Source organism: Hyperoodon ampullatus (assembly GCF_949752795.1).
Source record: "Hyperoodon ampullatus genome assembly, chromosome: 2".
NCBI lineage: Eukaryota > Metazoa > Chordata > Mammalia > Artiodactyla > Ziphiidae > Hyperoodon > Hyperoodon ampullatus.
Genome location: NC_136915.1, coordinates 166,340 through 179,491, shown reverse-complemented (window position 1 = coordinate 179,491; position 13,152 = coordinate 166,340). Strand labels below are relative to the sequence as shown.

The 13,152-nt window shown below is 65.5% G+C and overlaps 2 protein-coding genes across 2 annotated transcripts; one reads left to right on the top strand and one right to left on the bottom strand.

Moving 5' to 3' along the window:
• Positions 1-512: 512 nt before the first annotated feature.
• Positions 513-3,555, top strand: PERM1 (PPARGC1 and ESRR induced regulator, muscle 1; the record flags this gene model as incomplete). The annotated part of the gene is made up of 3 exons (XM_079697511.1): positions 513-2,502; positions 3,082-3,207; positions 3,470-3,555. The coding sequence occupies 3 exons, from the start codon at positions 513-515 to the stop codon at positions 3,553-3,555; spliced, it is 2,202 nt and encodes a 733-aa protein (XP_079553637.1).
• Positions 3,556-4,487: 932 nt separating this feature from the next.
• Positions 4,488-12,184, bottom strand: PLEKHN1 (pleckstrin homology domain containing N1). Its single transcript, XM_079698545.1, has 14 exons — positions 12,050-12,184; positions 11,851-11,950; positions 9,203-9,349; positions 9,037-9,066; positions 8,845-8,917; positions 8,218-8,546; positions 8,028-8,108; positions 7,189-7,264; positions 6,928-7,070; positions 6,666-6,803; positions 6,330-6,470; positions 6,031-6,162; positions 5,638-5,847; positions 4,488-5,099 (listed from the first exon to the last, which is right to left on the bottom strand). Exons 1-14 carry the CDS (start codon positions 12,130-12,132, stop codon positions 4,863-4,865), a joined length of 1,920 nt encoding a protein of 639 aa, XP_079554671.1. The 5' UTR covers positions 12,133-12,184; the 3' UTR covers positions 4,488-4,862.
• Positions 12,185-13,152: the final 968 nt, after the last annotated feature.

Genomic DNA, 13,152 nt, shown 5'->3' with positions numbered 1-13,152 from the left:
TGCCCAGGTACACTGAGCCCTGGTGGGTGGTCCTTGAAATGGGCTTTGCTATATAGAGTTGGCCTCGGTACCAACAACACTGCAGGAAAGCTGGAGGCTGACCCAGCTGAACAGGAAATGCATAACGTAGCGGAGGAAAACTCCTCCTGGGGATGAAAACTCAAACATGAGGAACCCTGTTCTTTAGTGAACTTCACTAACTTAAATGCAGGACTGTAGCAATATGTCACTGTAACGTTAGCATTTGCGGTCCATTTGGGAGCACGGAAAGTGGGTTCCGGATGTTCTAGCTCCAGGAAGCCATCAGGTTTGAGATCAGCACAGCTCCCCTCTGGATTCTCTGTTTGTTCTGCTTTCTTTCAGGACAGAGATGGAGTGCTGGCCCCTGAGCCAGGGAGGCATGGGATGCCCCAGGGGGCAGGTGGGGTGGGAGCAGTGTGTGCCGGCCAGGGCCCCGGGCCTGGGCCCGTGAAGAGCCTGGTCTGTGGTTCACGTGCCTCTGCTGACCCAGAATGGAGAACTTCCAGTACAGCCTCCAGCTGAGTGACCAGGACTGGGCTGAGTTTTCAGCCACTGCCGAAGAGTGTGGCCTCCTGCAGGCCAGCCTGGCCTCTGGGGATGAGCTCTTGTCCAGTGACACTGACCAAAGGGACAGCAGCCCCCCAGGGCCCCCGCCCCTTCCTGAGGGGCAGCTGGCTCCCAGGGGGAGTGACCGGCCCGGCTCTGAGGAGGAGGACAAGGCAGCCACCCGGCAGCTGGTCAACAGGTCTTGGCGTGAGTCTGTGCTGGCCCCAGAGGCTGGTCAGCAGATGCCCAGCATGTCTGTGCAGCCAGAAGCTCGGCTGTCCCTCAGCCCTGGTGCTGCCCCTCCGGTCCAGGGCTCGTCCCTCCTGGGGCCAGTGTCGTCCAGAGGCGAGAGACAGAGGCTTCGGCAGGGGCCAGCCCCCCGGGGTCCTGCCCCTCCTCTCCCTGGTGAGCCCGCTCGGAGCCCCGATTCCCCCGGCCGCAGCGCTGCCCCCCCGAGGCCGTCTGGCAGCCCTGGAGCCCTGCTGCGCAGCCCCAGCCAAAAGAAGAGGCGGGCTGCAGGCACCAAGGCGGGTGGGCGCTTGGGTGAGCCGGGTCCTGCTCCCACCCAGCTGGGCTCCCTATTGCTCACCGAGGACGGCCTTGGCCTGGCTGGGTCCAGGGGGAAGGGTCTCCGGGTGGGGACCACAGGGCAGACAGCAGGAGCTGGGCAGATCGAGCTGGGGCCAGAGTCTCCAGAAGCCCCTGAGCAGGTGGCCAGGCAAGGGCCAGGTGTGGATCTGTCTACATCTGTCCCTGACACTGAGCAGGGTACAGACCTAATCGGAATGACCCTCAGAACTGAGCCATGCACTATGTCCACGCTTGACCTGGAGGCTTCTCTAGATGTCACAGTGGCTAAGTCAGACGTGGCTTTGTCCACACCCACCTCCGAGCCTCAACCCGATGAGCCCCTGTCTACACCTGCCTCCGAGCCTAGACTGGATGTGGACCTGCTTATGCCAGGCCCAGGGGTCCAGCTGGAGGTGGATTCATCTATGCCCGTCTCAAAGGCTACTCCACGTACAGCTCTGCGTCACCTGGTATCTGAGGCTGGGTCTGATGTGGGTGTGTCTACACCTGCTCCCATCCCCGAGGCTGGGCCTGACATGGTGGAGCTGGAGGTTGCCCCAGTGGCCAAGCTGGGTTTGAGCCCTATTCGGTCTCCAGAGGGGGGCCGACAGAAGCCCAGAGGGGAGCCCTCAGCAGGTGCCCCTGGACGCCACACTGGGGAACCCCCGCTAGGCCCTATCCAAGCCCCCAAGAAGAAGAAAGTGCGATTCTCCGTGGCTGTGCCCAGCCCCGAGGAGCCAGGGTCAGGAGAGGCCTCAGGCCCTGCCTGCCCAGCCACAGCCCCCGGGACAGCAGCTGGGGGCCACAGGGCGTCTGGGGCCTGGGACGCTCTGGCAGTTGGGCCCCGGACCCCCCAGCCTCGGATCCTGAAGCACCTGCCTCCCCCTGCCCCCTCTGCCTCAGCGGGGCCTGGGCCCAGCTGCTGCTTCGCGGTGACCCTCCCAGAAACCTATGAGTTCTTCCTTTGTGACACTATCGAGGAGGAGGATGAAGATGTCGAGGAAGAAGCAGAGGCTAGCCAGGCTCTGGCCGAAGTCCAGTGGCCGGGCGTGTGCGAGTTCTTCTTCCAGGATGGCCAAACCCAGAGGTCGAGGCACCGGGAAGGCCACTCCCAGGCCCCACCCCTCCAGGCTGAGCCTGTGCCGGCCCCTCCGCCAGGAGATCCCATACCCATCTCCATCCCCGAGGCCTATGAGCACCTCCTCGGGGAGGCCACATCAGGGGGCACGCTGGGGCCGGCTGCCCGTCTCCAGATGCAGGCCACGGAGCGCCTCAGGTCAGTCCCCTGGGAAGTGGGGACCAGCACGCCACCAGGGCCTAGCCCAGCCTCAGCAGAGCAGCTTACCCTGGCCATCAGGCAAGCAGGTGTGTGTTGCGGGGACCCCATGGCCTGTCCAGGACCTGGGTACACACTGTCTAGGGAGTTGGGCCAAGAGGGCCATTGGGGAGGGGCAAGCCAGGACCCTGGGTTGTGAGCTGGTGGGGGCCCTCAGGGATGATCTGGGCAGGAAGGACCAGCTCCTGGCCATCCCAGGACCCGGTACAGGTGGGGCAGCCCCAGTCGAGCAGGGCTTTGGCTCCACACTGACCGTCGCCCTGTGTTCAGACCCAGGTAACAGCAGTGCCTGCCCCCAGCCTGTAGCAGGCAGGCGTTGGGGCAGCTCCAGCTCAGGCCACGCTGCCTGCCAGAGCAGGCTCGCATTCCCCCCCGAAGATATTTTACAAACCAGGAAACGGTGCCCCAGACGTTCTCGCCCAAGTCAGCCTGACTCTGACTCAACTATGCCACATGCTACCCTGTGTCTTGGGACAAAGGTATCACGGGGAGGATGTGACTCAGGACAGACATGTCTCAGGACAGACATGGCCGGGAGAGACGTGTCCCAGGGCAGGTGTGTCTGGGTGGGACAAGAGCAGGAGCTCAGGATGCACTTCTCTTTCCAGGGGAGCCCCGGGGCCCCCTCACCTCGTTCACCTTCAGCCAGAATGACATGTGCCTGGTGTTTGTAGCCTTCGCTACCTGGGCTGTGAGAACGTCAGACCTGCGTGCCCCAGATGCCTGGAAAACAGGTTTGTGGGCCTGGGGGGGCGGGGGGCTGGTGTCTAGAAGTCAAATGGAGGGGCAGTGGTGGCGTCCCAGCTGCTGGGCCAGCAGGGATGAGGGGCACGTGGGGAGGCGCAGGTGTCTCCCCTGATGGGTCTCCTGCGTTGCTGACCCACTCTCGCCCCGCTGGCCTCCTCCCATCCTTTGAGAACCCCGCCGTGTGGACGGAGGGTGGGGACCAGGCCGGAATGGAGCCGGCACTCAGGAGGTCTTGTGCTTCTCTTGCAGTTCTGCTGGCCAACATCGGCACCATCTCCGCTATCCGGTACATCCGCCGGCAGGTGGGGCGGGGGCGCCGCAGCCCCAGCTCCTAGGACCCAGGCTCCGCCCAGCAAGACGCAGGATGAGGAAATGTCCACAGGTGCTCACGATGAGGTGCTGCCCTCAGGCCTTGCCCTTTGACCCTTGCGTTCTGCGGCGCCTGGGAAGGAGCCTGCGTCCTTGGTCCTGGCTCCCTTGGACTCCACCCGAGGGTCCAGCCGGTGGCCGAGGCCAAGGCTGTGCTCCACACTTGGGATTGGGGAGATTCTGGAAGGCTGGGAGGGCAGGCCAAGCAGGGAGCTGGTTAGTAAGGTGCCAGATTAGCAACAAAAACACAAGATGTCCAGTGAAACTGGAATCTCAGACACGCAGTATGAGACCTACTTCTGCTAAGGAATTATTTGTGGTTTATCTGAAACCAGAGTTAACTGGAGTCCTAATCCTACGTAGTTATCCTGTTGGAGGGAGGCGTATGATGGGGCTTCAGAGCAGCAGCGAGGCCCCAGCTGGAGATCTGGGCAGAGGGCCTTGAGGCTGGGGGTGGCATCCCAGGCACCCTCTGCCCTGTTTATAAGTGGGCCGGGCCGTCGGAGGCCTCTGAGGCCTCTCTAAGCCCTGAACCCCAGGGGTCTGTGGTCAAGACCTCCTCGGCTCCCGCCCGAGATGGTGAGCAGGTACCCAGAGGGGCCCTGAAGGCTGGGGGTCTCTAGAGCAGAGCCTGGAGTCCCCCCTCTGGGGAGCCCTGGAGGAGGCGCAGGGGCGGAAGCCAAGGGTGTCAGGTGGAGGGACGGGACACCTGGGTTCGCCCAGAGCTGACAGGAGCCGGAGGTGGCACAGGAAGGTGGGCAGGGTGCGGGCAGTCGTGGAGCAAGGGGGCTGCCGGACTAGGTGCTGGGTGGGCGTCCAGCTCCAAGGCAGCACATACAGGGTCCCCGGGACGCAGGAGACTCCTAGCTGTTCAGGACAGAATGCGTGGACACACAGCACCGATAAAATCTTCTTCGTTCTTGTTTAGTCTCTTGCCGGTTTCTCCCGACGTTCACACTCACGTACGCCCAGGCCGCCTTCCTGCCTCTTGCTTGTGATGTCTCAGACCCTTGTGCCCTCTGGCCTCACATACTCTGACTCTCGCTAACCTTTCTCAGCCCTCTGACCTTTACACATGTGCCATCCTCCCTCTCCCAGGTGAAGCCCCTGCCCTGAGTCCCCTCCCTCATTCCTTCCCTGAGAGGCAGGCTGAGGTTTGGCCCCTCTGGGCGTCCAGTCAACTTGGCCAAGGTGTCCTGAGGATGAGGCCCTCCTGACCCCTCAAGAGCCCAGGGTAGCTCAGGGCTCTGGAGGCTCCCTCCACCTGCTGGGGTCAGACCCTGACTCGATACCGAGCGCCTGGGGCCCCACGAAGAAGCCCCGGGTCCTGCTCCAGCCCCTCCTGCAGGGTCCATGCAGGCAGGCGGTCCCGAGAAGCAGCCTCCTGGTGGCCATCAGATCCACTGGACGAGCCCGCCTTCAGCCTCAGGTGCTCCTCGAGGCCACCGCTGGCGGGAAGGTGACGGAGCTCTGTCCCAGACACTGTCGTAGCTCCTTGGGGGGCGGCCGTCTGGTGGGGAGGGCAGAGGTGCATGTGCTTTCAGGAGGCAACACCCAGAGCTTTCCCAGGGAGAGGCAGCGCCCTCACTCACCTGGGGGAGGAGGCGGGGCTTCGGGCACAACTTCCCTCGCAGGAGAGACCTGGGGACCCCAACGACGAGTCTGAGGGATGGGCCCTGGGACCGACTTGGCGGCCAGCTGGGGGGGGTGGGTGGGGGGGGCGGGGGGGGCGGGCCCCACCCCTTCCTGCCTCCGCCCCCGCCCTTGGTCTCCGCCCACCCCTTCCTGCCTCCGCCCCCGCCCTTGGTCTCCGCCCACCCCTTCCTGCCTCCGCCCCCGCCCTTGGTCTCCGCCCACCCCCTTCCTGCCTCCGCCCCCGCCCTTGGTCTCCGCCCACCCCCTTCCTGCCTCCGCCCCCGCCCTTGGTCTCCGCCCACCTCCCTTCCCCCGTTTCCACCTCTCCTGCTCCCTCAGGGTCCCAGGAGGCCCCACGCGGTCTTCTCTCCCCCCTGCAGAACCCCTTGCCCGGGGTGGGGGCTGCTACTCACAAGCTGAGGGGAGCCTGAGGGCCGGAACCCCCGGCCCTTGATGGAGCCGCGATGCCGCTGAAAGGCTCGGGCCTGCGGGACTCCCTTCTCGGAGAGCAAGTGGGGGCCGGAGAGTGCAGAGCTGGGGTCAGAGACAGGCACGGACACGGGGACCAAGGGGAATGGGCTCGTGGGCTCAGGTCCGAGCGAGCTCTGCATCGCACTGAGGAACTGTCAGGAGAACGTTGGTGGCCGAGGCCCTGGGCTGGGACCTCCGTGCAGCTGAGGTGCCCCTGCCCCAGAAACCCCCTCAGCCTCCCGTGGCAGCCTGAGCAGATCTCAGGCTTCAGGCACCCTCTCAGCCTCAGGCTGTGGCCACGTCCAGCTCTTTCCGGTACCCAGCAGGGGACTGACCTTGTCCAGGTCCCGGACGTCTGTGACCCTGCGGTGGGAAGTGGCAGGTGGTGTGTAGGGGTCAGCGTAGAGCGGGGAGTGCGGTGTCTCCAGGGAATGGTCTGGGGCCTCAGGGCCATCCTCCAGCCTCAGCTACAGGCAGGAGACAGAGCAGACAGAATCGCCGGAGCTGGAAGCGGCCAAGCCCCCCCTTCTCTGTGCAAGAGGCCCCTGGGTGGCCCCAGGACCGAGGAGGCCGGGGAGATGGAGGGCGGGAGGGAGGGCCATGCCTGGAGCCGGGGTCGGCATGCCGGGCCCACCTTGGTCAGGTCCAGGAGCAGTGGGGTGGCTGGGCCCGGCCCCTCGCCTGGGGCCTTGCCCCTGGGTGATCGGTTGCTGCTGGCCCGTCGTAGCTTTGCCTTGTGCGCACCGACGCTGAGGCAGCCAGGGCTGGCTCGCTCCTGTGGGGACCAAGGACCTTCCAGAAGGTTCCCCGGGGCCCTCTCCCACATACCCCTCTGAGGCTACACAGAGCCCCTCCGGTCTGAGTCACCTCCCCTGAGAACCAGGGCCCTACTGGCAGGGGGGTCCCCAAGACAAACTCGCCTCAGGGTCCCCCGCCCCCTTCCTCTGCCCGTTCGCCCCCAGATACTCACCGGTGCGGGCCGGGCAGGGCAGCCTCTGGTGGACTCAGGCGTGGAGTGGCTGGTGTGGTTGGAGGCGGGTGCTGGGCACCCTGAGTCCCAGCTGGTCCGTCCGTCAGAGGAGAGTGAGCCTCGGCCACTGCCCACAGCCTGGGCAGCCGGCGGTGGGTAAGGGTGAGCCGGATGGCAGGGCCCCTCCCCCCACTGCCCCGTGCCCAGGCACACCCTCCTGTTTCACCGCTGCCCGGCGGCACCTCCCCTGCTGACTCCTCACCTGTGGGGGCGCCCGCGGGAAGCTCTCGGGGCCGGGCGGTGGGGAGGCCCTGTCCCCGCGGCAGGCTGACTGCAGGCAGAACAGCCAGTGGCCATAGTCCTCGTAGCTGGCACACACCACACGGATGGTGTTGATGAGACGGCCTGGCACACAGATGCCGTGAGGGGGCCTGGCAGGCAGGGTGCCCCCTGCAAAGCCCCGGTGCAGAGCTGGGTGCCCGCGAGGCTCACACCCTCTCTCCCAGGCCTGGCCTCTGCCCACCTTCGATCAGGAAAGAGCGGATCTGTTTCTCCCTCTCCTCCACGTTGATGTGGACGGCGCTGAGCGGGAGCTCCCCCTGTGGGGCATCCAGGGGGGACAAGGCCTTAGTCAGGGGAAGCAACCCTTGGGCCCACTGCCCCGTCTTGTCCTCCCGGGCTGGGTGGGCACTTGGACGCCGGGCAGAGGGCAAGGCAGGTCCAAGGCCGACACCCCGTGGGAGGCCAGGCACTCCCCGTCTGCCCTTGGGGGGTGCCTTCACCCCTGGTCTCCAGGTGGGGCCTTCGCCAGCCAATGGCCGACACAGGACTGGTCAGGGACTGGTCCCCTGGGCCACCCACTGAGATGGGGGTGGGTGGGACGGGATCACAAGGAAGCCCCCTGTGTGTTTCTCAGTGACTGAAAGCCATGCTCACCCCCAGAGTACAATGTACCCTGATGCACATGACACTCGCTCTGGCCCCGAAGGACCTTCACACCCACGCCCGGGGCCCACCTGTGCACACGCACACGCATAAGCCTCAGGCACCAGGAAGATGCCTGCTCAGAGGTATAGGCCCCTTTTAGGGGCACCAGGGGCCCCCATGCCACCCACCCCAGGTGATGGGTCTGCTGGTGCCTAAGGACCCTCTAGGATGACACGGGGTGCTGAGGCAGGGCACCCACCTTCCTGCCACATCAGGCTAAGCCCAGACTGACCAGGGCAGCAGGTTGGGTGGGCGGGGCCAGTGCTCTCTGTCCCAACAGGCCCCGAAATACAGGTTCCTCCTGAGCTGCTGCCCCTCCCACCCCCACGCAAAGGGCGCGTCCCTGGGGCGGGTCCACAGTGGGGAGGGACCCACCTTAAAGCAAAGCCCATCTGCTTCCTCCGAGAAAATGGCCAGGGAGGTCGGGTACAGGACCAGGAGCCGGTCCCACTGCTCCTGTGAGGGGCCACAGGGCAGAGTAGGGGCTCCACCGGCACACACCCAGGGCCCCACCTGCCACCTGCACCCCTCCCCCGCGTCCTCCACCTCTGCGCCCCCCACCCACCTGTGAGGGCAGATGCTGCAGCTTGACCCTTGAGGCGCAGATGGCGGTGCCCACCACCTGGAGGCCTGATGCCGTCTGCAGCGGGGTCAGCCTGCGCTGCAGAGTCCAGGGGAGCTCGTCTTCAGGGGGCCCCTGGTAGGGGGGGGTCAAGGGCAGGAGGAGAGTGGGGATGGAAAGGGGCGTGGGGTTCGCAGCACTGACCTGCGGGGGTGCTGGGTGGCGGCACGGCGCCCCTCCCATGAGGGCTATCTGCTTCTCCAGGTGGTAGAGCCAGCGGTCCAGCTCGGCCTGGCTGGGGCACAGCACGAGAAGGGGGGCGGGCAGCGGGCCTGCGGGGGAGGGGCGGAGTAGGCTAGGCCAGCGGCCACAGGAAAGGCTCCTCAAGGGTCGGGGGAGCCACTGATGACCACACGTACAGCTCTGGAGGCCCCCGACCCACTGCCCTCCGCCCCAGCCCGGCAGACGCACATGTGCCCATCAGAGGAAAAGCCAGAACCCCTCAACATGCTCCGAGCCCCGCCCAGGTCCTGGGGCCCGGTCGACGGCCAGGTTCACTGAGCAGCCTTAGTGCTCACGCCCTCCTGGGGGCCAGGTCAGCACAGGCAGCAGCCCCGTGCCCCTGCGCACCTGTGATCTGGAAGGCATGCTCTCTGGATCCCTCGAGCGGGCAGACACTCAGCTCCATCAGTGGTAACAGCCCCTGCCAGAGCACAGTGGGAGGGAAGCGCTGGGGGACCCCGAGCAGGACTGGGCCGCGTGCGCCCCACAGGGCTGCTCTCTCCCTCTCCCCCAGCTCCTCCGCCGCCCGTGTCCCCTCACCTGGAAAGTGAGTCCTTCGGAACCATGGGCCTGGAAGTAGAGGTGGGAGGGGAAGAGCTCCAGGTAGCAGTCGCTGATGTCCTGGGGGAGAGTGGGGCCAGGGTCTGAGGGCTGGGGGCAGGCCCGGGGCGGCCCTCAAGCATGCCCCTCCCGGCCCGGCCCCCACCTGGCTGTGCTGGAAACGCAGCTGGACCTTGGCGTAGTGCACGACCGCGCCCAGGCTCCTCACGGGCGCCCTCCGCTGCCCTGCCTTGAACACACTCAGGAAAGGCTGCTCCAGGTTTTCTTGCTGGCTCTCCAGGCTCGGGATGTTCTGGGGTGGGGGCCAGAGCTCAGGGGAGGGGGCCTGACCAGCGGCCAGCAGCCCTGGCCCCCCGTCTCACAATACACGGGTTAAGAAGGCACACGCAGCATCACACGTGTGTGCAGAACCCTGTACACACTCACAGCCTCTTCACGTGAAAACAACGCAGAACACACACACACACACACACACACACACACACACAGCCTCCGTGCTGGTCACAGAACTCTGTGATCTATCTAGTCTTGGAGTCATCGAGGTTTCAATTCAACGCAGATACAACCCTCAGCTTCGCTATTTCCTAACTGTGTTCCCTTATTTTGGTGATTCAACCTCCCAAAGGCAGGGACTGTTGGTCAGAAGGGTTTTCAGGTGTCCAGGTGAGACGATGCTCGAATCCCTCCCTCACCTCAGGGTTGGCTACTAACATTTTAAAACTTGGTTCTACCAAGAAACGGGGGGGGACTGATTTGTAGTATTTGCCAATTTCCCTGGTGTAAGTACTCCCGTCACAGCCCATTTCAAGCCACCAGCACACTGCCGCACGCCCCCGATCTCCGTCTCGGCGGAGGCCAAGGTCCTGACACTGGCCAAGGGGTCCTCGCCCCTCACAGCAGGCACGTGCCCGTCTCAGGACCTTGGCTCTTGCTGCCCCCACTGCCTGTATCACTCAGCCCAGCCCCTTCTCACCCCATCCAGAGCCTGGCTCAGACCCCCTTCTCTGTGAGCCCCTGTCTGGTGCCCTTCCAACATTCTAGCCTCACTCACCCCCACCCATTGGTCCTCCTGTACGTTTCTCCTCAGCGCTGGCCGCATCTGGCTTCCTCTGTCTTTTAATTCTTTGTCTCATCACCTGGCTGGGTCATGGGGTGAGAACGATACGAGAATGGGGCCCGTGGCTGGGCCAGGGCCGAGGACGGGCCTGGAGTGTGCTGGGGGCTCAATGCCTGTCTGCTGAAGGGAGGGAGGGTTAGTGCCCACCTACAGCTGACCCTGGCACACAGAGAATCCTCTATAAACAGGGGCTTGACTGTCAGAACCGAGTCAGACCAGGACGGGCGCCGAACTGGGGCTGGAGGGGCTGAGGTCTGCGATCAGGGCGTGCTGGGGAGCTGGCAGGGGCTGCTGTGCCCTGGCCAAGCTGAGGCACCCCTTGGGCAAGCCCAGGAATGTGAACAGACAGACTCACAGCTTACTGGCGTCCCTGCCTTTGGGTGGGGCCTCCTGCACCCACACCCAGTGCGGGGAATGATGCCGGACGGGACCCATGAAAAATCGGCCACGGTGCAGGAAGGGCCACGCAGCTGGCCCTGTGGCCTGGGCTCAGCCTCGGGGCCGTGGCCGAGCAGGCTCTCCTGTGGGTGTAGAACCCACGCCCAGGCAGGGCTCGAGGAGCGCTGGCTCCTCCCCCGGCCCCACCCCCCGAGGTTCAGCAAGCCGGGTCCCCTCTCCAGCCGCCGTGTCCCGGCCCAGGAGGACCGCCAGGACCACACAACGTGCCCTGGGCCTGGACAGAGGGAGCTGAGGTCTGCGATGTGGCCACACCGAGGGCCGCCGGCTGGGACCTGTCCAAAGTGCTCCGTCCACTTCTCTGAGGCAGCCTGGTTTCTGAAGCCAGCACTTGGCCACGGGGAGCCCAGGACACCCCAGGGAGGAGGAGAGGGGACAGCCTGATTGGGACACTTGGGAAGCTGGCTCTGGAGCCCACACCAGCTGCTGTGAGGACCGAGGGGCGCAGGGCAGCTGTGCCTGGGGCAAGGACCTGGGGGGTCACTTCCCTCACACCCCAGGGCCTCTGCACACAGCAGAGCCTTGCCCCGCCCCTTGCCATGCTGGGTTAAAGGGCGGGTGTCTCTCCGCCTCGGCCAGCCCGGCAGGGGCTTGGGGGTGGTGCTCAGCTCGGGGTGGCCCGCCGTGTGCTTGGGAGCCACGTCCTCGCGGCGGGGCCTGGGGGGAGGGGCGCAGGGGCTGCTGTGGGATGAGGCAGCAGTGGACACTGAAGGGATACCCCTTGGAGAAACCGGGGCCGAGGGTAGGGGGGAGGCCGGCTCACTGCGCACCCGAAGCCCCTAACTCTCGGAGTGACAGCTGGGCGTGGCGGTTCACGGCCCCGTCACCAGCCTGATGCCCGTGCCCACACGGCAGCAGCCAAGACACGCGTGCTTGTCCAGCTCCAACGTGCCCAGACACGCTGTCCTGGGCCAGGGCCCGGGGCGGGGGGCGGACACCAGGGTCCCCAGGCAGGGCTAGCGCGTGGCGAGGCGTGGACGCCCCGCCCCACTGCCCCACTGACTCAGGGCCGGGTGTCAGTTTCACTCTGCTCAGACTTTCGGCCGATGAGCTTCCCAGGGCAGGGCTGCACCTACTTCCTCCCTGTGCTGTGGACTTGACTCCCCTGGTCCGACGGGGAAGACCCCGGGCCCAGCACAGGCAGGACACACACATGCAGTCACACGCAGACCACCACTGCCACGCCCCCTTGAGCCAGGGCTCACAGCCCGGCTGCTCACCGTTCCAGGGATGTAGTGGAAGATCTTGTCGGCGGTGGTGTCCCCATCCGGACTGGCCTCGGTGCCAAACAGGCCGACCAGCTTCCGGGCGCCGTCCTCTCTGGGAACAAGGGAAGGGGTGCTCACAGCCTGGCCCCCGAGGCAGACTGAGGGAGATCCTGTGACCGAGCGGCCGCAGCCGTACCCCGCCCCGCCTCACCTATTTCCCTTCAGCGAGGGCTTTCTGGAAAAGGAGGCTCGGAGCCTCCTAGGGGCCTGAGGGACACAGTGGCTGTTCCCCATGGGCAGCGGTGGCAGCCGGCCCGAGTAGAGCAGGTCGACAGGTCTGGGTCCCTCTGTCCCGCGCCTCCTGCCCTACCTCCTGGGGCGGGACTCTGGGCAGCCTGCCCTGTACCCAAGGGCTGGGGGGGCGGAGCCTTTCTGGGAGGGACCTGGCCCCTACCTGAGGCTGAGCTGAGCCTTTCAGTTCCCTGCCCAGGGTCCTCCACACACGCCAGCCAGCGGGGGGGGGGGGGGGGGGGGGGGGAGGGGGATATGGGGAGGAAAGGCTCCCCTCCTCTCGCCGCCCAGTGAAGAGCCCCCAGTCCGTACAGGAGGGGGCCCAAAGGCCAGTCTGTGATTGCATCAGACTGGGGGTGCCTAGAGCTGGAGCTCCGTGAGCCCAGGCATCCCCTTCCAGACCTCCCCACCATGTGAGCACACATCCTGTTTCCACCTAAAAGCCTGTTGCTGAGTCACCAGTGACTGCAGGGGGATGTGTGCTTACCCTCAGCTGTTGAAGCAGGAATTTGCAACTGGGTAAGGGGAAGCCAGGACCCTCCCGCAGCCTCCGCTCTTGCCTCAGTCCAGTCCTCACCCCAGATCAAGGTCAGGACCCCCAAGGCTTAACCAGAATCCAGGAGGGAGGCCATGACCCTCCCAGGTGCGCCTGGGACAGCCGTGGTGAGGGGGAATGCCATGCACAGCCTCGAGTGAGGCACTGGCCACCACAGCCCTGCCCCTGGATGCGACGGTGCTGCCTCCAAGCCCCCAGGTGCCAACCCAGCATCTTGCCCCAGCCGCGCAGCCACCCCAGGCCCTCCCGGTCACCCCAGACAGGACCCTGGAAGACAGAGATGGACACTCAGCCACAGGCCCGCAGAGCCCAGGAAACACGTTTATTGTTCAAGTGGCTCATATTGCTGTGCGCGGTCTGCGGTGCACGTGTGCCCAGCTCAGTGCAGGATCCAGAGATGGCACCACAGCCACAGGAAGGAAGCCCGATTTGTGCCCCCCCGCCGGAAGTGTGCCTGGCTGGGCGAG